This window comes from Macaca nemestrina, chromosome 12 (assembly GCF_043159975.1).
Source record: "Macaca nemestrina isolate mMacNem1 chromosome 12, mMacNem.hap1, whole genome shotgun sequence".
In the NCBI taxonomy this organism is placed as follows: domain Eukaryota; kingdom Metazoa; phylum Chordata; class Mammalia; order Primates; family Cercopithecidae; genus Macaca; species Macaca nemestrina.
The window spans coordinates 325,131-348,932 of record NC_092136.1 but is presented as its reverse complement, the minus strand read 5'-3'; the positions used below and the strand labels follow the sequence as shown (position 1 = coordinate 348,932).

At 60.1% G+C, this 23,802-nt stretch overlaps 1 protein-coding gene across 2 annotated transcripts; it reads left to right on the top strand.

The window, feature by feature from the left end:
• The first annotated feature begins 571 nt into the window (after nucleotides 1-571).
• Nucleotides 572-23,552, top strand: LOC105494174 (anoctamin 9). 2 transcript variants are annotated; one of them, XM_071073992.1, is made up of 23 exons: nucleotides 572-822; nucleotides 7,404-7,478; nucleotides 7,564-7,686; nucleotides 7,888-8,039; nucleotides 9,283-9,332; nucleotides 9,425-9,483; nucleotides 9,563-9,636; nucleotides 10,223-10,357; nucleotides 10,447-10,543; nucleotides 10,962-11,022; nucleotides 11,128-11,210; nucleotides 11,942-12,046; nucleotides 12,129-12,293; nucleotides 12,374-12,410; nucleotides 12,573-12,684; nucleotides 20,286-20,343; nucleotides 20,427-20,524; nucleotides 20,607-20,749; nucleotides 20,851-21,003; nucleotides 21,798-21,945; nucleotides 22,535-22,636; nucleotides 22,711-22,804; nucleotides 22,935-23,552. In XM_071073992.1, the coding sequence occupies exons 1-23, from the start codon at nucleotides 817-819 to the stop codon at nucleotides 23,151-23,153; spliced, it is 2,349 nt and encodes a 782-aa protein (XP_070930093.1). In that variant the 5' UTR covers nucleotides 572-816; the 3' UTR covers nucleotides 23,154-23,552. The 2 variants fall into 2 exon arrangements, with proteins under 2 accessions (XP_070930093.1, XP_070930092.1); XM_071073991.1 differs by having other exon boundaries at nucleotides 743-822; nucleotides 20,724-20,749; nucleotides 22,935-23,550.
• Nucleotides 23,553-23,802: the final 250 nt, after the last annotated feature.

Genomic DNA, 23,802 nt, shown 5'->3' with positions numbered 1-23,802 from the left:
CGGGGCACTCCACTGGACGGTCACTCTCAGGACACCCAGAGTCTGCCCAGCTGCTGCCCTCAGCCCAGGCTGCACAGAACGTGCTCAGGGCCTGGGGATGTGGGGTGGGGGACTCCTCCTCCGTTGTCTACACAGCCTGGGGCCAGCCACGTGTCCCCAAGACTCCAAGGACTGCCCAGCTGGGGCCCAGAAAGCAGGGACTCGGGTGGGAGAAGACAGTTTCTTTGGGAGTCTGTCTCGTCCTTAGTCCTCCTTGCCCCAGTTTCTCCTCTAAGGGAATCAACACTGGACCTGTGGGCTGGGGAGGCCGTGGCCTGGGCTGGGGAGGCCGTGGCCTGGGAGGAGGAGGCGGTGGCCTGGGCTGGGGAGGCCGTGGCCTGGGGTGGGATGCTTTTGGAGGGAACATGGGGATGTGTGAGCAGGCGTGAGAGAGGCAAGGCAAGTGGGGGTGTTGGTGCCAGCTCTGTCAGGGGCTCTGTGCCATCCTGCTTCCCCCTAGGACCAGGTGTCATGAGCTCCATCTCACAGTGGAAACCCCGTTCTCGGGAACTCTAGCCTAGGAGTTCCCCACCTGCCCCTCCGGCCCCTGACCCGCCATCTGGGCTCCAGGAAGGTGTCGCAGACCCCAGGGGCTGGGGGACTCTCCTGGCCCGGACGCCAGCTCCTCCCCGACTACACCCAGGCGCAGAGGCTGCGGGACGCCGGAGGAGGAGGAGGGAGGGGCGAACCCCACGCGGAAGTCAGGTAGGAGCGCCCGCCACTGGCAGCTGCTCTCCTGGCCGCCAAACCCCGGCCGGAACTGCAGCCGCAGCCAGCATGCAGGTGAGTTCTGCGCTCAAAAGGGTCCACACCTGCGTGGCCCCAGCCACACCCACACCTGGGCCACCCGGCCCCAGCCACCGGCCGCCAGCCCCACCAGGAAGGCACCTGTGTCCCTGCAGGCTGCCAGGTATGGTGAGGGTGAGAGCCCGGCTCAGCTAAGCTGCCTGCTGGACCCCTGGGGCACGCTGGGGGTTGGAAGTGCTGGAGGAGGGCAGTGCTCCTCCCTCCAGCTCGGGATTCTGAGGACACCAGGGCCGGGCTCTTAGCAAGTGTGTGGGACCGGGAACCTTTACCAGAGTCCTCAATATGAGATGGAGCGGGCAAGTCCACCGGGGCTGGGGCTGCTGGTGAGGACCCCAGACCCTGCAGCTGGTCCCTAAGGGGGAGGGGCCGTGGGCTCCAGGCGGGCTGCCCCAGAGTTGGGAGCTGCAGAGTGGCCGGCGGGCTGTGGGCTCTCTGCTCCCCAAGGAGCCCTCCCCAGGCACAGGTGGGGCCGATTGCTGCAGCTGGATTCCGATCTGGGGGTGGGGGTGCAGAGCAGAAGGGGGCGCGGTGCAGGAGAACACACAGGAAGACATCCTTTCTCCCCTCTGCCAGTGAAGAGGTCACCTGGGGCCAGGGGCCAACACCTGGGCGGGTCAGCACCTGGTTGGCCCAGGGAGGAGGCAGTGGTGAGGTGCAGAGTGAAACCAGACTCTCTCTCAGCCTGCCAGGGCCTCCACCCGTGGGCTGCACAGGCGGCCTCTTGCTTCACCTCTGCCCAGGGCTCTCCTCCGCCCTCCACATCCAGCTCCGACACCCTGGCTGCTCAGCCCAGCACCTGATGCCCCTTGGCCTGAGCTCAGGGTCCCCACTGCCAGCCCCTTCCTCCCATGCTGGGGGTGGAGGAGAGACTTGGGGCTGGCCAGGGACTGGGTTGGGAGAGGCAGCACCTGGTCTGCCAGAAGTGAGAGCATCAGTCCTTCAAAAAGGACAGTTATAGCCGGGCCTGGTGGCGTGTGCCTGCAGTCCCAGCTACTCTGGAGGCTGAGGCAGGAGGACTGCTCAAACCCGGGCGTGATGGCGTGTGCCTGCAGTCCCACTTGGGAAGCTGAGGCAGGAGGACTGCTCGAACCTGGGCGTGGTGGCATGTGCCTGCAGTCCCAGCTACTCTGGAGACTGAGGCAGGAGGACTGCTCGAACCCGGGCCTGGTGGCGTGTGCCTGCAGTCCCACTTGGGAAGCTGAGGCAGGAGGACTGCTCGAGCCTGGGAGTTCTGGGCTGTAGTGTGTTAGGCTGATTGGGTGTCTGCACTGAGTTCAGCATCAATATGGTGACCTCCCAGGAGCAGGGGACCACCAAGTTGCCTAAGGAGGGGTGAACCGGTCCGGGTCGGAAACGGAGCAGGTCCAAACTCCCGTGGTGATCAAAAAGGACAGTTGCAGACACGGGGAGGACTTGGTAGTCCCAGCTCCAGGCTGGATCTGAGCATGCCTTTCCTCTGCTCTAACCCCTTCCATGGCTCCCCACTGCCCCTGCTGAAGTCCAAGCTCTCCAGTTGGCCAAGCAGCCCTCCCTGATTGGCTTCTGCCAACCTCCAGCCTCCCCTCTGGCAGCTCCCTTCTTGTCCTTTATGCTTCTGCAAAGCTGAAGTGCCAAGGACTGAGTCCCTGGACTCAGTTTCCATAGGTGCTGAGTGCTGAGTCACCAGGAGTAGTAGCTACCAAGTCCTCCTTGGAGGTGCTGAGTGCTGAGTCCCTGGGAGGTGCTGACTGCTGAGTCCCAGATACCAACTGCACCCTGATTCTCAGGGCCTGCCCACACATATTCTTTCTCCCAGGAATTCTGCTCCCATTTTCTCACCTTCTGCCAACCTCTTACCCTACAATGCCAAGCTCCATGCCTCCTCACCTGCCAAGTAGGCCCCTGCCCCTGCATCCACGAACGCCATGCACTGCCTGGGAGGGCTGCATGCAGGTCACTCCGTCAGTGTCTGGGGATGGACGGGCACATGGATGGGTGAACTGACAGATGACAGACTGGGCAGCTGGGTGGGCGGACGACTGGCTTCAGGGCCTCCAAGGGAAGGTTTGCTCAGAGGATGCGTAGGCTGGGCAGAGGCTGGGCACTGTGGCTCACAAGGTGGGCCTCTGTGTGCTTGGGACTGCGGTGGGCGCAGGAGGGGACCCTCCGGGGATGAGGAAACTGAAGTTCTCAAGGGCCAGATTCCCAGAGGGCTCAGGGTGCTGGCCAAGAGGCCTGACGTGACCTCAGGAGGAGATGAGGCCCAAACACCTTCCCATGCACACCTGGGGGGACGTGTGTCACGGGACCCCTGGCCAGGCCTCTCAAGAGCAGGGTGGGGTCATATCTACACAGCCGTCTCCTCTGCCTGCCCCCAACCTGGAGGCTGGACTGGGAAGAGGAAGGATGGGCAGGACCCCCAGCTCCGTCCTCACACTCCAGCCCTTGGAAGGGTCTCCTGTGGGCTACAGTATCTCTAGAAGCTTCCTCATTGGGAGCCGGGGGCTTGCCCACTGGATGCTGGCCTATGCCCACAATGGGGGTGCCAGGGGCCCCCCACCAACTCCTTGGGGCCCTGGATTACTGGGTGTGTTGCCGGCGAGGGCTGTGGTGCAGGAAGGACGGGGAGGACAGTGTGTGGTTCTGTCCACCTTCTTCCTGTGTCTGCACACCGCTCAGGTGACTCTGGGGGCTGGGGTGAGGGCACCCTGTTGCACAGATGAGGAAACTGAGGCCTGGGGCGTCTCAGTTGTGTCAGAGCCACGGCCTGGCCAGCTGTCCACCCGGAGCTGGCCTCCCTCTCTGGGTTTGCAGACGGCAAGGCTGGCTGAAGCTTCAGAGGTCCCAAGACTGAGTGTGTAGGGCCAGCCCCAGTCCCTGCCTTGGGAGCTGGGAGCCTTTGGGCCCACACACAGCTTTCTGGAGGTGCAGCCCATGGACTGGGGACATGGGGGTCCCAGACATCTCACTGTGGATAAACCTCTCACTGTGGATAAACCGAACAGTCTGCTTGGGTGGAAGCAGAGGTGACTTCAGGTAGTCCAGCCCCCACCTGTGAAGACCCCGAGGGCGGTGTGGAGAAGCCAGGCTCCCGTGGCTCCATAAACACAGGCCCTGGAGATGGAAGGACAGATGGACGGCCCAGTCCTGGAGGCTTGTGGCTACGGCCCCGGGGATGGGCCGGTGGGTGTGGCTCCGTAAACACTGGCCCTGGAGATGGATGGACAGATGGACGGCAGGTCCTGGAGGCTAGTGGGCCCAGAGTTCCGCAGCAGAGTCTCAGAGCCTGAGGCCTGTCTGGCTGTGTGTGCTGGGGGGCTCCACCCGTCTGGCTGTGTGTGCTCGGGGGCTCCACCCGTCTGGCTGTGTGTGCTCGGGGGCTCCACCTGTCTGGCTGTTGGGGGGGCTCCACCTGCCAGCCCTAGTGCTTCTGCCTGGTCTAAGGGACCAGCTAAGGGCAGCCAGGGGCTGGCACGCCCCAGGTGTGCGTGTAGCTCTGCCCCGGGTGGAGGCCTCCCTGTCAGCCCACATCAGTGATGAGGGCTCCACACCCCACTCCCCGGGGTAGGCTGATTCGGCTGTTTCGAGGCGTGGGGTCATCACCCCAGGGCTGCACAATGTCTTTGGTGGGGAAGAGGTTTCTGTGCCTCATTTCTGGGGTGAAGGATGACTTCCCACCCTGACCCTTGAGAGTGATCCCCAAGGACAGTCCCTTCTCCCAGGCTTCTCTGAAAGTCCCACCTGGTCTGGGGTCCCTGCCTCATCCCTTCCTTCTCAGGGGTCTGGGCTCATCCTGCCTGCTTTCAGCTTTGGGCCCAGGCTGATGGGAGGGGGTCTCTAATTTCAGCGTCTGCCAGAGGAGCTGGGGTTCTGGGCAGAGGAGGGACCCTCATCCTGGGTCTGAAGCCAGGCATGTGAGGGGCCATTCCCCCACAAACCCCACTGACACACTTCCCGGGCTCCTATGGAGGCAAACCACAGAGCCAGAGTGGTGACGCCCACGTCCCCCGGGCCACCAGTCCCCTCGGGCGAGGCTGCCCTCTGCATGAGACAGAGGTGCCTCTCCCACCTGGGCAGGTGCCACGCCCTTCCCTGCATATCTGTCTGAGGATGGAGGTTTCTCCTCTGACCCAGGACGGGGGAGAAGTTTCAGTGTGGCATGCCACACCTGAGTGCAGGTATCTGTCCGTGGGCTGTTGGGAAGGCCAGGCAGGGAGTCAGAGGAAGGGCTGATTGAGGCAGGAAGAACTGCTGGTCTAGGACGGGGCAGAAGGACCAGGTGAGCCCCGTGGGCCAACTAGGGCAAGAACCTCCCCACCCAGGGAGGCTGCAGTGTGGCGCTGGGCACTGAGATGGTGTCTGCGCAGCCCATCTCCCCGTGACCGGGGCGTCGGATGCCTCAGAGCCCCAGGGAGGCTGCAGTGTGGCGCTGGGCACTGAGATGGTGTCTGCGCAGCTCATCTCCCTGTGACCGGGGTGTCGGAGGCCTCAGAGCCCCAGGGAGGCTGCAGTGTGGCGCTGGGCGCTGAGATGGTGTCTGCGCAGCCCATCTCCCCGTGACCGGGGCGTCGGATGCCTCAGAGCAGCGCTCCCCAAACTTTTCGGCACCAGGGACTGGTTTCACAGAAGACAGTTTTTCCACAGCTGTGGGTGTGGTGGGATGGTTTTGGGATGAAACTGTCTCACCTCAGATCATCAGGCACTGGATTCTCATAAGGAGCAGCTGAGATCCCTGCATGTGCAGCTCCCAGCAGGGCTCTCGCTCCTGCTAGAGTCTGATGCCTCCGGTGATCTGACGGGAGGCGCAGCCCAGGCGGGAACGGGAACGCTCACCCCCTGCTCACCCCTGCTCACTCACTGCTCACCCCCCTCTCACCTGCTCACCTCCCTACTCACCCCTGCTCACCCCCTGCTCACCCCCTGCTCACCTCCTGCTCTCCTGGGTTCCTGACTGGCCAAGGACTGATACTAGCTGTGGACCAATCCCCTGCCTGAGAGCCTCCCATTCTGGGGTTGGTTGGATGCATTTCCTGGCTTCTGTGGTTGAGACACTAGAGAGAATGGGGAGACCTGTCCCGGAATCAGTAGCTCCTGGTGTGTGTGGGGGGGGGGGAGCTGGAGGGCAGACCTTGACTAGGGTTACAGACTTAGCGAAACAAAATAAGAGACAGGGCCAGGCGCCTGTAATCCCAGCACATTGGGAGGCCAAGGTGGGCGGATCACCTGAGGGCGGAAGTTCGAGACCAGCCTGGCCAACATGGAGAAACCCTGTCTCTACTAAAAATACAAAATTAGCCGGGTGCAGTGGTGGGTGCCTGTCATCCCAGCTACTCGGGAGGTTGAAGCAGGAGAATCGCTTGAACCCGGGAAGCGGAGGTTGCGGTGAGCTGAGATCATACCGCTGCACTCCAGCCTGGGCAACAAGAGGAAAACTCGGTCTCAAAAAAAAAGGAAAAGAAGAAAAAAAAAAAAAAAGAAACAGACACCCAGTCAAGCTGAATGTCAGATAAACAACATTTTTAGTGTAGGCGTGCACCATGCAATCACTGGGGCATCTATCCTACCCTACCCTACCCTACCCTATCCTATCTATACTACATCCTCCTGTTGTTTATCTGGAAATGAAGTGTGACTGGGTGGCTTCTGTTTTACCCGGCAGCCCTCAAGGGCCAACAGGCTCAAGCAGTCAAGTGAGACTTTCCGGAGGAGGCAGGTCTTGAGCTTGGCGAGGATGCAGCAGGGAGAGGGGAAGGACTCAGGTGCAGGGACCGGGTATGATGCAGCCAGAGATGGCATGGGGACTGCCTCAGTAATTAACAAATATCAGGCGGACGCTCTGAGGCCCTGCAAATTCCCCTCCTCCGGAAGGTTCTGGCCCCAGACTCTCCTGTCCCTGTGTCTGCTGGGATGTGCCTGTGGCAGTCACCCCGCGGGAGCCCCGTGTGCTGTGCCCTGCAGGCACTCACCTCGCCTGCTGCAGGACCCTCCCTGTGTGAGGATGGCATGGTGTCCATCCGTCTGCCCAGCCCCTGGGACCTCATGTGAAATGGGGCCGCTGTGAGTGCCCTTGTCTGCACCTCCAGGGGTGGACGGGCTGGGCCAGGAGCTGGGAGCGTTCGATTTTAAACACAGTCCAACAGGTTTCCAAACCCATGCTCTGATACGCACAGCACCGGGAGTGTGCAGGGGTGCCTGTGGCTTCTCCCGCGCATCGGCGTCTCCTGGTCCTCTGACCTGCGTTTCCCTGGCTGTTCTGGCGTTCCCGTCGCCTCCCCTGTCGGCTGCTCACCATGCTCCTCTTCCGTACAATCCCGCTGGCCTCTGTGGGCTGCATCTTCCCTTTTGCATTTGCAGGAACCCTCACGTGCTTCCGTCTCCACAGTCTTGTCGGTTGTTTGCAGGAGGTCCTGGCCCTCTGGCCTGTCACCCGCCTACAGCCAACTCCTTGGGACTCTGCTGTTCTTGCTGTGGGGAAGGACGGTGTGTGACTATGTGGTCTGACGCAGGGACCCGCCAGTGAGGGGCCTCTTGCCCCCAATCACATCCTCCTATCCCTTTCTCTGCCCCCAAACCCCCAGGGCAAAGACAGCCTCCGGATCCTGGTGGAGCCCGAAGGGGACAGCTTCCCTCTGATGGAGATCGGCACCTGTGAGGTGGGTGTCCGTGGGCCCCTCCCGGGCCCCCCCGGCCCTGTCCTGCCCCTTCACCTGCACCTGGCCCGGTGCCTCCTTCCTGTAGGCCGAGGCCTCTGAGCAGTGGGACTATGTCCTCGTGGCCCATCATTGCACCCAGGGAGACCCCCGGCAGGTGCGGCAGCAGCAGTTCCTGGAGGAGCTCACGAGAAAGGGCTTCCACATCAAGGTGGGCTGGTGCCCAGCGAGGGGCACGGGGTGTGGGGCTGGTCACGGGAGCATGGAGGGCCAGGCTTGGAGGCTGTCTCCTGGGCTGGAGGACTGGGGAGAAGCAGGGGCGTGAGAAGCGAGGAGGCTCCGTGGTCTGGGCCAGGGCTGCAGAGGGAGGGAAGGTTCGGAGGTGGAATAGAGGGTCCCGTGTGCCCCCCAGCCCCAGATGATACAGGACCAGAAACGGGTCTTCTTTGGGATCCGTGCTGACAACAGCATCTTCGACCTGTACCGCACCCTCCTCCTGGAGCCCGAGGGGCCTGCCCCCCACGCCGAGCTGGCCGCTCCGACCCCCGTCCCGGTCACCACGAGGTGAGAGGCTGCACCCAGAGCTGCGGCCAGGAGGATCCCTTGCCACCCGTGTGCTTGGTCCAGACCGGGCAGGAGACAGTGCCAGGCTCCGGGCATCGCCAAGGCGGGACAGCCACGTGGTCTCAGGGCAGGGGCCACAGGTGTGAGACCCACTGGCTGTGTGAGCCTCAGCTTCCCCATCCCAATAAAGGATCATGGTGGTTCTCACCTCTCAGAGCGTTCTGAGGGCCCCGTGTGGCTGCCTTAGTTCCTGGGGACAGAGTCAGAGCCAGCCTTAGGGGGTGGGCGGCATTTGCAGAGGCCCAGTGGCCCCTCCTGGACCAAGGCCAGTGTCTCTTGAAGACGCCTCCTCTCCAGGTCTGATGCCCCTTCCTGGACACTGTCCCTGGCCTCCCAGGCACAGACCCAGAGGCCCGGCAGGGACAGCCTCCTCACTCCCTCAGGCCCTGCTTCTCCCCAGTCCTCCAGCCCAGGAGGGAGCCTCCAAGCCTGGCCCTCCATGCCCCCATGACCTGCCCAGCCCCATCCAGGCCCCGCAGGGCTCAGCCAGAGCCTGCTTTGTGGACCGGCCAAGGACACTCCTGGCAGTGGTCACGAGGCAGTGGAGGGGGCAGCGGATCCGTGAACAGAGAGCTGTGGGTCTTCAGGGGTCGCGAGGGGGCATCAAAGGAGGGGAGGTGGCTTCAGGGGGCACGTGCCTGCGACGTGCCCTGGGGTGTCCAGGAGCCATGTCTCTAGGCACAGGGGGAGGCTCGGAGCCCGGCTCTGCCGTCGGACACCTGGTTGTGCTGCTTTGTGGCTGTGTGGCCTCGGGACATTCCCTTTCCTGAGCCTCAGTCTCTGCACAGACAGAACAGCTCCCAGGGTATAAGGAGGGTGTGTGCGGATAAAGGCCGGGGTGTGCTCTGGACACAAGGGGCCCGCAGGTGGGAGGTGTGGTTGGAGGTGGGGGCTGTGGTCTGGGATTCTGGGAGGGACGGGCTGGGAGGAGAGGAAGCCCCCAGCCCAGCCTCATCCTGGACTCCGTGGGGCAGGTCAGGCCCTGGGAGCACTTTAAGGAGGGTGTGGGGGGAGCTCCCGGATGGGTTGTGGATTCTGGGTTCCGGTCAGGGCTGGCAGGCTGGGGGCTCCGCCAGGACAGGGAGGGGCCTGGGCCTGGCCAGACCAGAGGGCAGGTCGAGACCTGGAGGCAGGGTCCACTGTGGTCACACGGGCCCACCCTGCTCTGGCTCTTGAATCTCAGAATCCGAATCGTGAACTTCGTTGTCATGAAGACCAAGACCTCGGCTGGCGGTGAGGGCAGGGCTGGGGCACTGACGGGGCGCCGCGGGCAGCCTCCTCCAGCACTTCACTCCCCCTGACTCGTGAGCCCCTGTGACCCACAGAGACCTTCGAGGATCTGGAAAAGGACGGGGTCTTCGAGGCCAGGTTCCCCCTGCACAAGGTGAGGAGTGGGCAGCCGGGAGAGGGCCTTGGGGTGGGACCCTGGAATGGGGGCTCTCATTCCCTGTCGCCCGAGCCAGGGGGAGGGACACCTGAAGAAGACGTGGGCAGGCTGGAGACACATGTTCCGCGAGCAGCCAGTTGACGAGATCAGGTAACGCTGGCCAAAGAGATCACAGCGTCCCCCACGGACGCCCCCAGATACCCACGGGAGCCCCCACAGCCCTGCAGACTAACCCACACACACCACCCGGAAGTTGCCACCCCCTGTGGATGCCTCCACACCACCACGGCTGCCCTCACCCCTGTAGACGCCCCCACACACCACCCAGAAGATGCCCCCACACTGTCCACACCCCCACAGATGCCCCCATGCCAACAGACGTGCTCCCCATTCAGACTCACTGATGCCACCAAAGGAGAGACCCGCCTCCCCCACCCGTCCCTTCCTCACCGCCGCCTCCCCCCACCCTCGTCCCACCCCCACACCCCCCTCCCACCCCCACCACCCCTCCCACCCCGTCCCACCTCCACCACCCCTCCGACCCCCGTCCCACCTCCACCACCCCTCCGACCCCCGTCCCTCCCCCACTGCCCCTCTCACCCCCGTCCCTCCCACCCCTACTACCTCCCCCCACCCCCGTCCCACCTCTACGCCCCCTCCCACCCCCGTCCCTCCCCCACCGCCCCCTGACAGCCACGTGCCCAGCGGAGTGGGCCTTGACCGCTGCTGCCTGCAGGAACTACTTTGGGGAAAAGGTGGCCCTGTACTTCGTCTGGCTGGGCTGGTACAACTACATGCTGGTGCCGGCCGCCCTGACAGGCCTCTTGGTCTTTCTGAGCGGATTCTCGCTGTTTGATGCCAGCCAGATCAGGTGGGCTGCAGCAGGGGCCGGGCGTGGGGGTCCGGGCTGAGCCCCGCTGCCAGGAGGAGCTGGCCCCAGCCTCATCCCTGCCCCTTCAGCAAGGAGATCTGTGAGGCCCACGACATCCTCATGTGTCCCCTCGGCGACCACAGCCGCAGGTACCAGCGGCTCTCGGAAACCTGCACTTTCGCCAAGGTTTGTCACCTCTGGGTCCACCCCAGGGCCTGCGGAAGATGGGCACAGTGCGCCCACCCGGAGGTGGGGAGGCCAAGGCCTGGAGCCCTGCAGAGCTGCTCAGTTTCCCCACAGGGCTGACGGGGAGGCTCAGCCCCAGCCCACCCCCGCTCTCCCCGGCTCACCCCCCCGGCTCACGCCCCCCGGCCCACCCCCCCTCCCCGGCCCACCCCCCCTCCCCGGCTCACCCACCCCCTTCCCCGGCTCACCCGCCCCCTCCCCCGCTCACCCGCCCCCCTCCCCAGCTCACCCGTCTCCTCTCCGGCTCACCCCCCCCGGCCCACCCCCCCTTCCCGGCTCACCCACCCCCCTCCCCGGCTCACCTGCCCCCCTCCCCAGCTCACCCGTCTCCTCTCCGGCCCACCCATCACCCCCCCAGCTCACCCACCTCTTTGACAATGACGGCACGGTGGTGTTTGCCATCTTCATGGCTCTCTGGGGTGAGTTGCTGCGGGACGCCTCTACGGGGCCGGGGGAAGTGCCAGTCTGAGCTCCAAGGTCCACCCGGCGTAGCGCGGTGATGCCCCTCCTTGCCCCCGCCACAGCCACGGTGTTCCTGGAGATCTGGAAGCGGCAGCGTGCCCGCGTGGTCCTGCACTGGGACCTGTACACGTGGGACGAAGACCAGGTGAGGTGGAGCTGGCAGCACAGCTGAGGCGGACCTGGGCACAGGCTGGTGCCCTGCATGGCCTACATATGCCTGTCGCGTTTGAGGCGTGTGTCCTGTGTCTGTCTCCCCGCGTGTGGGGCATGTGTCCCGTCTGTCCACCTGTGAGGCATGTCCCTGTGTCGGTGACCCCACATGTGGGGCGTGTGTCCCGTCTGTCCACCTCTGAGGCGTGTCCCTGTGTCCGTGTCCCCACGTGTGGGGCGTGTGTCCCGTCTGTCCACCTGTGAGGCGTGTCCCTGTGTCCGTGTCCCCACGTGTGGGCCGTGTGTCCCGTCTGTCCACCTGTGAGGCGTGTCCCGTGTCTGTTGCCCCACGTGTGGGGCATGTGTCCCGTCTGTCCACCTGTGAGGTGTGTCCCGTGTCTGTCTCCCCACATGTGGGGTGTGTGTCCTGTCTGTCCACCTGTGAGGCGTGTCCCCGTGTCCATCTCCCCACGTGTGGGGCGTGTGTCCCGTCTGTCCCGTGAGGCGTGTCCCTGTGTCCGTGTCCCCACGTGTGGGACGTGTGTCCCATCTGTCCACCTGTGAGGCATGTCCCGTGTCTGTCTCCCCACGTGTGGGGCGTGTGTCCCGTCTATCCACCTGCGAGGCATGTCCTTGTGTCCGTGTCCCCACATGTGGGGCGTGTGTCCCGTCTGTCCACCTGTGAGGCGTGTCCCGTGTCTGAGGCTTGCCTGGTGCTCTCCCCAGGAGGAAATGGCACTTCAGCTCATTAACTGCCCTGACTACAAGCTCCGGCCACACCAGCACTCCTACCTGCGCAGCACCGTCATCCTCATCCTGTCCCTGATCATGGTATTCGGGGGACACCGCGGTGGGGCTGGAGACCCGGGCTGCGCACCCACCCTGGCCCCCACCCACCACAGCGGTCCCGCAGATCTGCCTCATGATCGGCATGGCCCACATCCTGGTGGTCTACCGCGTCCTGGCCTCTGCACTCTTCAGCAGCTCGGCCCTGCCCTTCCTGGAGGATCAGGTGACCACAGCCGTGGTGGTGACCGGAGCCCTGGTGCACTATGTGACCATCAGCATCATGACCAAGGTGGGGCCGGGAGCGGGGCAGGCGCGAGCTGGGGGGTCTGCCGTGGCCCCAGTGAGCCCATTCGGTGCCCTCCTCCGCAGATCAACAAGTACGTGGCCCTGAAGCTTTGTGACTTCGGTGAGAGGACGACCCCAGGCCTTCTTGGGGGACCCGGCGGGAGGACTCAGGGCTGGGCCTTGGAGCTGTGGTCAGAGAGCAGGGGAGGGGGCCCTTCCTGCTGCCCCAGGGCCTCTCCCATGAGCAGGGAGAGAGGTGAGGTGAGGGCCCGTTCCGTTCCAGAGATGCCCAGGACCCACTCGGAGCGAGAGAGCAAGTTCACCATCCGCTTCTTCACACTGCAGTTCTTCACCCATTTCTCGTCTCTCATCTATATCGCCTTCATCCTGGGCAGGTAGGGCCGGCGCCAGGCTGCTCCAACCCAACTCACGAGGGCTTGTTCCACCGCCTTTAAAGTGGCAATATCCATTCTTTTAATTTTAAAAATAATTTCTGCTGAGAGCGAGTGGAAATCCAACCTAGAGACACGTGAACAAAGCCTGCAGTGAGCCCACCTTGTGAATTCCAGGCCCTGAGGTCCATCAAGACAGTCTGGTGGCCTCCCAGGCTGCTTCATGCGTTTGCAGGCACGTAACAGCACTGGCAGAAATGGCTTGTCCTGGGAATAAGGGCACCTGCTCTTTATGCTGAAAATGCACTCAGTGTCTTCCTGGGTCTGCCTGTCCACACACCCTCATGTACATGAGAGAGACAGGGTCTCACTGCCGCCAGGCTGGTGTCCAGTGGCACAATGTTGGCTGACTGTATGGTAGTCTTGACCTCCTGGGTCTCATGAGTAGCTGGGATTACAGGCTTGAGCCACCACACCCAGCTAATTTTAATAATTTTTGTGGAAATGGGGTCTCACCGTGTTACCCAGGCTGGTCTGGAATTCCTGGGCTCAAGCGATCCTCCCGCCTCAGGCTCGGTATTAGGATTTCAGGCGTGAGCCACTGCACCTGGCCAAAAAAAGGTGCACATTGATTGTGGAGCCAGAAAGGTTCATTTCACTAATTAGGAAGGTGAGATGAGAGGGATGCTGTAGGAAGGTGAGATGAGAGGGATGCTGGCTGCAACTTTACTTTTCTTTTTTTTGAGATGGATTCTCACTCTGTCACCCAGGCTGGAGTGCAGTGGCGCGATCTTGGCTCACTGCAACCTCTGTTTCCTGGGTTCAAGCAATTCTCCTGCCTCAGCCTCCCGAGTAGCTGGGACCACAGACGCCCACCACCACGCCTGGCTAATTTTTGTATTTTTTGTAGAAATGGAGTTTCACCGTGTTGGCCAGGCTGGTCTTGAGCTCCTGACCTCAGGTGACCCACCTGCCTTGGCCTCCCTAAGTGCTGGGATGACAGGTGTCAGCCACCACGCCTGGCCCTGTAGATGGTGGTTCTTGACCTCCATCCGTCTTGGGAAAGGCGTGCACCATGGCTTGCTGTGGGCCATGTATCTCCTGGCGGACCTCTCGCTCTGGAAGTTCCTGGGACTGAACCCTGGTCTCCTGTCTGCAGGCAGGAGGACACTGTTTATGTGCTGGGGCTGGGGCTGGGGTTGGGGAGGACACTGTGGGGCCTCAGTGTCAATTGGTCCAACCCTGTGTGCTGAGTCCTTGGTTGTTGAAAACCCTAGTGAGCTTCTAGTCCTCCTGAGGGGGCTTTGTGGTCAGGTAGGAGGCCCAGGGACCTTCCAGCTGCAGCTGCATTCTCCGAATCAGTGCCCCCAAGTCACCAGGCAGCCAAGTCCTGAGGCTTCCTGGGGCTCCCGGCAGCGCTGGATTGCTTCCTGAGTATCTCCCCTGAAAGCCTGATGTCTTGAGTGGACTGCAGGCCTCTCCAGTTCCCTTCTACCTGTAAGGTGATACCTGATAGTGGTGTCAGCAGCCTGTCATTTTATTTTATTTATTTACTTTTCGAGACAGTATCTTGATCCATTGCCCCAGGCTGGAGTACAGCCTCAAACTCCTGGTTCAAGCGATCCCCCTGCCTCAGCCTCCTGAATAGCTGGGACTACAGGCATGTGCCACCATGCCTGGCTAATTTTTTATATTTTTTGTAGAGACGGGGTTTTGTCATGTTGCCCAGGCTGGTCTCGAACTCCTGGGTTCAAGCAATCCTCCTGCCTCGGCCTCCCCACGTGCTGAGATGACAGGTGTGAGCCTCCGTGCCTGCAGTCGCCAGTTTAATTGTGACTTGGGAGTGTGCGTTTACATTAACATAGATCCTGCTAAAGAGACCTCCAGAAAGGCCGTGTCAGCAACAAAGTCACCCACGGTGTGCGAAACGTTCCATCCTGAGCCAACGGGCAGTCTTTTCATTTTTTTTTTTTTTTTTTTTTTGAGACGGAGTCTCGCTCTGTCCCTGGGCTGGAGTGCAGTGGCCGGATCTCAGCTCACTGCAAGCTCCGCCTCCCGGGTTCACGCCATTCTCCTGCCTCAGCCTCCCGAGTAGCTGGGACTACAGGCGCCCACCACGTCGCCTGGCTAGCTTTTTGTATTTTTTAGTAGAGACGGGGTTTCACCCTGTTAGCCAGGATGGTCTCGATCTCCTGACCTCGTGATCCGCCCGCCTCGGCCTCCCAAAGTGCTGGGATTACAGGCTTGAGCCACCGCGCCCGGCCAGTCTTTTCATTTTTTAAATGTGCCTTTAAAAAAATATTGGTGAGGGGCCGGGCACGGTGGCTCAGGCCTGTCATCCCAGTATTGGTGGAGGCCGAGGTGGGCGGATCACGAGGTCAGGAGATCGAGACCATCCTGGCTAACAGGGTGAAACCCCGTCTCTACTAAAAAATACAAAAAGCTAGCCGGGCGACGTGGTGGGCGCCTGTAGTCCCAGCTACTCAGGAGGCTGAGGCAGGAGAATGGCGTGAACCTGGGAGGCGGAGCTTGCAGTGAGCTGAGATCGCGCCACTGCACTCCAGCCCGGGCGACAGAGCGAGACTCTGTCTCAAAAACAAACAAACAAACAAACAAAAACTGGGGACCAATACTACTTTTTTCCTTCTGGAAGCTCTAGGACCTTCTTTTTAAACTGGGGACCAATACGGGGTGGGTTTTTCTTTATCACTGTGCTGGGCAATCGGTGAGCCCTTCCCATTGAAATCTTGTGTCCTGTCTAGGCTCCTTAAATTTTCTTCTTTTTTAAATACTTTTTTCCCTCAGGTTTGGTTTTAAAAATGTTTCCTTCTGCTTTCTCTTCACGGAGCTTCTGGTCCTTGCGGGCTTGTTGACCACGCTCCTCACATTTTTCGCCGGCGCATCCCGTCTCTATGTCTCCTCCTGTAACATCTGGGGAGATTTCCTTCACTTTGCCTTTTTCTCCATCCATTGATTTCTTTGTTTTACATTTAACTATTAAAGTCTTAATTTCTTTTTTTTTTTTTTTTTTGAGACGGAGTCTGGCTCCGTCGCCCAGGCTGGAGTGCAGTGGCCGGATCTCAGCTCACTGCAAGCTCCGCCTCCTGGGTTTGCGCCATTCTCCTGCCTCAGCCTCCCGAGTAGCTGGGACTACAGGCGCCCGCCACCTCGCCCGGCTATTTTTTGGTATTTTTTAGTAGAAACGGGGTTTCACTGTGTTAGCCAGGATGGTCTCGATCTCCTGACCTCGTGATCCGCCCGTCTCGGCCTCCCAAAGTGCTGGGATTACAGGCTTGAGCCACCGCGCCCGGCCTAAAGTCTTAATTTCTAAGAGTGTTTTTTGTTCCCTATTTATTTTTTACTCACAGCATCCCATCTGTGTTTTTATTTTCTTGAGGATTTCAATTAGGTTTTCCTTCTCCCTAAGTTCTCATCTGTTCCCTGATTATCTCTCGTTTCCTAAAGGGTCCATTTTTGGTTTTTAATCATTATCCTCCTGTTACACAGGTGGTTTCCCTCTTGTGAGTAAACCTTCGTGGGTATTCATTCATATTAAGGACCCAAGATCTGAATTGATTTTTCTCGATGGATGAGATGGGTCTTTATAATGGCTGGGACTACAGGCTCACGCCACCATGCCTGGCTAATTTTTGTATTTTTAGTAGAGACAGGGTTTCTTCATGTTGGCCAGTCTGGTCTTGAACTCCTGACCTCAAGTGATCTGCCTGCCTCAGTCTCCCAATGCTGGGATTTCAGGTGTGAGCCACTGGACCTGGCCCACAGTTGAACATATTTATTAATCTTGAGGAGTGGCATAATAGTAGCTACATCCATTGCACACTCACACATTCTATCATTAACTCATTTAATCTGCACAATAGCCCTATAGAGCACAGCTGATCTACAGATTAGATGACTGAGAATCAGAGAGGTTAAGAAACTATCTCTAGGACACACAGCCAGTGGGTGGTGGAACAGATAAAAACCCCAAAGTCTGGCTCTAGAGCTTAGTTCTAGGCAGTGCCTCTTTGCACAGGGGGTCTCTTGGAAAACAGAGGTGAAAATGTATCTGGTTTCCCATGTTACACTACAGCAAATTTTCTTTTTGACAATACGTTCCTTTATGGTTCTATTTTTTCATGCCACTGCCCCCACCAGCCCCCACCACACATCTCTACAAAGAATAGAATATTAGTTGGGTGTGGTGGTGTGGGCCTGTAGTCCTAGCTACTTGGGAGGCTGAGGTGGGAGGATGACTGGAGCCTGGGAGGTGGAGGCTGTAGTGAGCCATAATCTCACGATTGCACTCCAGCCTGAGTGACAGAGATCCTGTCTCAAAAAAAAAAAAAAAACCTTAAACGTTCAAATCCCTGACTTGTAAGGAATTTGTTTTGCTGCAAGGGGCAGAGGAGGGAAGCCTGTTTGAAATGAGGGAAACCTGTTTGAAATGCCTTCTTCATCATACCCCAAATTCTATTCTTTGCTTATATATTGTCTTTTCATGGATTCTGACAAGTCCAGGGCTAGCCCCTTGCTGTGTTGGGTATTATTGCTTTATGCCTTACTGTAGGGTGGGGCTAGCTGCTGTCCATCACTCTTCTTTTCTACTTTTTTAATGATTATTTACGTATGTTCATTCTTTCAGATGAATGTCAGAATCATTTTGTCAAATTACCTAAAAATTCTGTGAGACTGGCTGGGCACGGTGGCTCACGCCTGTAATCCCAGCACTTTGGGAGGCTGAAGTGGGCGGATCATGAGGTCAGGAGTTTGAGACCAACCTGGCCAGCAGGGTGAAACCTTGTCTCTACTAAACATACAGAAATTAGCCGGACGTGGTGGTGCACGCCTGTAATCCCAGCTAATCAGGAGGTTAAGGCAGGAGAATCACTTAAACCCGGGAGGCGGAGCTTGCAGTGAGCCGAGATCGCGCCATTGCCCTCCAGCCTGGGCGACAGAGCAAGACTCTGTCTCAAAAAAAAAAAAAAAAAAAAAAAAAAAATTCTGTGGGACTGTGGGACTTGGCTTAAGATCGTAGAAGTAAAATGATACATTATTTCCAAGAAAATCACCATAACAAATGACCACAGCTTAGTGGCTTCAAACAGTCAAATTATTACCTCCCAGTTCTGCAGGCCACAAGTCCCAGATGAGTCCCACCAGCTGAAAACCAAGGGGTTAGCAGGGCTGGGCTCCTTCTGGAGGCCCCAGGGGAGAATTCGTTTTCAGCTTCTCCTTGGTGTATGGCTGCTCCTCCCCCTGCAGAGCCTGTAGTGTGGGGCTGAGTCGTTCTGACTCCCGAGTCCCTCTGGGTCCTGAGTCCTTCTGGGTCCTGAGTCCTCCTGGGTCCCGAGTCCTTCTGACTCCTGAGTCCTTCTGAGTCCTGAGTCCTTCTGGGTCCTGAGTCCTCCTGGGTCCCGAGTCCTCCTGACTCCTGAGTCCTTCTGGGTCCTGAGTCCTTCTGGGTCCTGAGTCCTCCTGGGTCCTGAGTCCTCCTGACTCCTGAGTCCCTCTGGGTCCTGAGTCCTTCTGGATCCTGAGTCCCTCTGGGTCCTGAGTCCTTCTGGATCCTGAGTCCTCCTGACTCCTGAGTCCTTCTGGGTCCTGAGTCCTTCTGGATCCTGAGTCCTCCTGGGTCCCGAGTCCTCCTGACTCCTGAGTCCTCCTGGGTCCCGAGTCCTCCTGACTCCTGAGTCCTTCTGGGTCCTGAGTCCTCCTGGGTCCCGAGTCCTCCTGACTCCTGAGTCCTTCTGGGTCCTGAGTCCTCCTGGGTCCCGAGTCCTCCTGACTCCTGAGTCCTTCTGGGTCCTGAGTCCTCCTGGGTCCCGAGTCCTCCTGACTCCTGAGTCCTTCTGGGTCCTGAGTCCTTCTGGGTCCTGAGTCCTCCTGACTCCTGAGTCCTTCTGGGTCCTGAGTCCTTCTGGGTCCTGAGTCCTCCTGACTTCTGAGTCCTTCTGGGTCCTGAGTCCTCCTGACTCCTGAGTCCTTCTGGGTCCTGAGTCCTCCTGACTCCTGAGTCCTTCTGGGTCCTGAGTCCTCCTGACTCCTGAGTCCTTCTGGGTCCTGAGTCCTTCTGGGTCCCGAGTCCTTCTGGGTCCTGAGTCCTCCTGGGTCCCGAGTCCTCCTGACTCCTGAGTCCTTCTGGGTCCTGAGTCCTTCTGGGTCCTGAGTCCTTCTGAGTCAGGCCAACTCCCAGCTGCTCCCTGTCCCCATGGAGGGACCCTTGTGATTACACCAGGAAAACCAGATAACCCGAGATAATCTCCCCATCTTAAAGCCAGCTGATTTGCAGCCTTAATCCCATCTGCCGTGTGAGATAAAATTCCTTTGCCAGGTAAGTGGTCACAGGCTCCAAGAATGAGCACGTGGATGTCTTTGCAGCCCCTCGCTCTGACTACAAATACCTCCTGCGTTTTCTTATGGAAGAACAAGGTTCTCCACGCAAGTCTTTCATGCTCCTTAGTAGTTCTATAGTTTTCTTCATGTAGACCCCACAGATGCCTTGTGAGTTTCAGTCTCGTTATGGTATAACTTGTGCTGGTGTCTGCGGGCGACCGATGCTTTCTCACGCCACATTTCCCTGCAGCTTTTCCCCACACAGACAAGCCAGTTCTGCTGGATGCTCACTTTGTATCCACTTGAGCACCCGATTGATTTATCCACCCAGCCTTTCAGTTGTTTTATTTTGATTTTCCAGGTATATAATCATGTTTTCTAAAAAGAGCCATTGTTTCCTTTGCAAATATATACTATTTATACTTTATATTTCTCTTGTTGATTTGCAAGGAATTCCAGAACCGTGTTAAATACCAGCTGTCGTGAGCTACAATAGGAATGCTTTCGGATTTCACCACTGACCACGAGCCTGACTTTTGGTTTAAGATAGTTCATGTATTTCTCATATTATGGAAAGCAAGTGATTTTAAACACAAAATAACCCAATGTGCCGTTTCCAGGGGGAGAAACTGAGGCCACCTGTAACAGACAGTGTCTGGAGCACGTGTCAGAGCCTGTGGCCTCGCCTGTATGTGTGTGTGTGTGTGTGAACGTCCACGTGCAGGTAGTTTGTCTGGGAGCCTGTGGTCTCCCCTGTGTGTGTGTGTGTGTGTGTGCGTGCCCACGTGCAGGTGCGGTTTGTCTGGGAGCCTGTGGCCTCCCCTGTGTGTGTGTGTGTGTGCGTGCCCACGTGCAGGTGCGGTTTGTCTGGGAGCCTGTGGCCTCCCCTGTGTGTGTGTGTGTGTGTGTGCGTGCCCACGTGCAGGTGCGGTTTGTCTGGGAGCCTGTGGCCTCCCCTGTGTGTGTGTGTGTGTGTGCGTGCCCACGTGCAGGTGCGGTTTGTCTGGGAGCCTGTGGCCTCCCCTGTGTGTGTGTGTGTGTGTGTGCCCACGTGCAGGTACAGTTTGTCTGGGAGCCTGTGGCCTCCCCTGTGTGTGTGTGTGTGTGTGCGCGTCCACGTGTGGGTGTGGTTCGCCTGGATGTGAGCACTTGTGCCCCGCTCACCTGAGGGCCTGCCCTGCCTGTTCTTTCCTCTCTGCTTCTGTCCTGCTGCACCCACCCTGTCCGAGGCAGGCCTGCAGTGCCCCAGACCTCCCCTTCCCCCCCAGGATCAACGGCCACCCCGGGAAGTCCACGCGCCTGGCAGGCTTGTGGAAGCTGGAAGAGGTCAGTCGCCCCCAGGCTTCAGGCCACTGCTCCCCTGCCCTCCCCCAGGACCCCTCCCTGACTCCTCCTCTCTGGCCCCGCAGTGCCACGCCAGCGGCTGCATGATGGACCTGTTCGTGCAGATGGCCATCATCATGGGCCTGAAGCAGACACTCAGCAACTGCGGGGAGTACCTGGTCCCGTGAGTGCCGACCCCGCCCAGCCCCGGGAGCCCCCGGCCCCTCCGCCCCTGCGCCCTCCCCGCCACGCAGCTCTCCCCGCAGGTGGGTGACCCACAAGTTCCGCTCTCTGCGGGCCTCCTTGGCCGGGCACCTGCCCCGGGACCCCGAGCTCAGGGACTGGCGGCGCAACTACCTTCTGAACTCCGTCAACGTCTTCAGCCTGTTCGACGAGTTCATGGAGATGAGTGCGTGGGCGCTGCGGGGCGGGGGTTCGCGAGACTAATGCGGGGCGGGGGTCCACGGCCATGAGCGCGGGGCGCCGGCGAGCCTGACCCCCGCCCCGCAGTGATCCAGTACGGCTTCACCACCATCTTCGTGGCCGCCTTCCCGCTGGCGCCGCTGCTCGCGCTCTTCAGCAACCTCGTGGAGATCCGCCTTGACGCCATCAAGATGGTCTGGCTGCAGCGGCGCCTGGTGCCGCGCAAGGCCAAGGACATCGGTCAGGCCCCGCGGGTGCAGGATGGGTGGGGACCGGGCGGCCTCAGGCCTGTGGGCTTCCCGCTGGCCACGCCGGCTCAGCTGGACATAATCTGTGATCTCACACCGCAGACAGCCCCCAGCCCTCCTCTGATGGCCTCGGCCTCGGATGTGGGCTGAGCCTGGGTGGGAGGGTCCCAGAGTGGGCGGGGCGGGGCGCTTTGTAGGCCCCTCCCACAAACCTTCAGGCTCTCACGGAGGGGCTTGACGTCCCCAAGCGGGACCCAGGTTCTGCCAGTGGCTGGGACCCAGGTTCTGCCAGTGGCTGGGGCAGGAACAGAGCAGCCGGCCTGTGTCCCAAGACTGGTCACGTGGAGATGGACAGGCAGCAGGGGAGCCACAGGGGCTGGGGCGCTGGATGTGGGGAAAGGGAGAGAGGTGTTAGGGAGGCCCCCAGTCTTGGGGCCCAGGTTACAAGGTCTTACCCTGGGGTGGGAACCCACGAGGTGGAGTGGCTTGGGGGAGAAGTTCAGGAAGATGGAGGGATGAGGGTCCTGGGTCCCTCCCTGTCCACGTCAGGGTGAGGGGTGCAGGAGCGCTGAGGCCATGCTCTGCCGTGGCTGGGGACTTCCTCATGAATACTGTGGCCCTAGGGCTGCAATGGGACACCATGCACAGAGGCATGGCAGGCCCGTTGGCCGGGGGTGGGGGGCAGAACGAGCCGAGGGAGACGAGTCAGACCGCTTGTCCACTGCTCTGGGGGCAGAACCAGCCGAGGGAGACGAGTCAGACCGCTTGTCCACTGCTCTGGTGCAGGGACCTGGCTGCAGGTGCTGGAGACCATCGGTGTGCTGGCGGTCATCGCCAACGGGTTGGTCATCGCCTTCACATCTGAGTTCATCCCCCGCGTGGTCTACAAGTACCGCTATAGCCCATGCCTGAAAGAAGCCAACTCCACCGTCGAGTAAGGCCTCACAGTGTCTGGAGACCCCGAGGAGAAACTGGCCCCACGACAGCCAAGCCCTGGGGAAACCCAGACTGTCTCTCCTGGGAATGGCTGGATCTGTCAATACCCCTGGGGCTTTAATGAGGCTGGGGCCCGGGGGTGGCCCCTGCCCTGTGCCCACTGACTGCAGGCCCTGGGCTGGAGGTCAGGGATAACTGGCCAGGACCGCAGTTGGGGGTGAAGTTCCCAGACCTGGCTGCCTCCTGAGCAGGCCCTGCCAGAACGGCTTCCTCCCGACGTGAGGTTCCGCATGTCCTCTTCTGATTTATCCAGCTCTCTGACCTGGAGGAACCACCAAACCAGACTGGGTCCCCAGGGTCAGTCCCTGGCAGGGAAAGTGGCTGGTGATGTCCAGAGTCCCCACAGCACCCCCAAGCCCCTGGATGTGAAGATGTGCTTGGCCTGGGAGCCCCATCCCACTGGAGGCAGTCTGTGGTGTGGCCCCCACCTCACTGTTTGCTCCATAACACAAGCTAGAAGCACCCTGGGGCCTGAAGGGGCCGCCCTGGAAGACACCCCACCCCACACTCTTCCCCCCTCTCCCCAGCTGCCTCAAGGGCTACGTCAACCACAGCCTGTCCGTCTTCCACACCAAGGACTTCCAGGACCCCGACAGGATTGAGGGCTCAGAAAACGTGACTCTGTGCAGGTTTGGAACTCCCCATCCCCCAAGAATGCCCTCTGAACTCCCGACCCCTGACCTCAGGTACTTCCTTACCCCAGATACAGGGACTACCGCAATCCCCCCGATTACAACTTCTCCGAGCAGTTCTGGTTCCTCCTGGCCATCCGCCTGGCCTTCGTCATCCTCTTTGAGGTGAGCCGGAACCGGGAGAGGCCTTGGAGTGGGTCTGGGCAGTTCTCTCTCCAGCCCTCCTCCCCGGCCCGGAACCCCCAAATGCCTGCTGGCGCCTGATCCTGCCGGACCTCTCCTGTGCTGCCCCTAGCATGTGGCTTTGTGCATCAAGCTCATTGCGGCCTGGTTCGTGCCCGACGTCCCTCAGTCAGTGAAGAACAAGGTTCTGGAGGTGAAGTACCAGAGGCTGCGTGAGAAGATGTGGCATGGAAGGCAGAGGCTGGGCGGGGTGGGGGCAGGCTCTCAGCCCCCGATGCCCGCCCATCCCACCCCAACCTCCATCTTCAGTGCCAGGAGCACAGACGTGTAGGGCCAGAGCCCGTCTAGAGGCCACTAGGAGCTGAGACGGTGCCACCACCAGCACCTCCCACCAGCTCACCGCTATGCGTGTTGAGGGGTGCTGTAAGAAGGCCATGCCTATGGGGGGCCACAGGAGTCCCCTGTATGTTCAGGGCATCTGGAAGCCGCCGGCCTGTTCCGCCTGCTCCGTCTTTGTGGGGGCTCTCAGGCTTGGCACAGACCTGACTTGAACTCTGGGTGATTCCGGGCACCCACAGAACTGGGAGTAGGGGGCTCTTCAGGCAGCCACAAGGCAGGAAAACTGGCGCAAGTTTCCTGGGCCTCCCTCTGACTTCTAGGCGCCAGATCCGGCCATGCCCCCATCCTGGCTATTGGGGGTAGCCTGAGCCCACCTTGCTGGCCTGTTCCCTTCAGCAAGCAGTGGCTTCTGTAATAAAATTAAACCTGTCTGTCTTGCTTTCCTGGCCTGGCTGGGTCCCGGGTGGATTATATCTGCCCTCAGGGCTAGATGGGAAACTGAGACCCAGAGTGTGGAAGGTTTGGAACCAGGTGAGGGCGCCGCAGGCCACCTGTCCCTTCTCCGGTTTTCCATGGGCTTCCAAGGGAGGGGCGCCTATGGGAGTCCTCTCCTCCCTGCACCTGGGGTGTTGAGGGTAGCA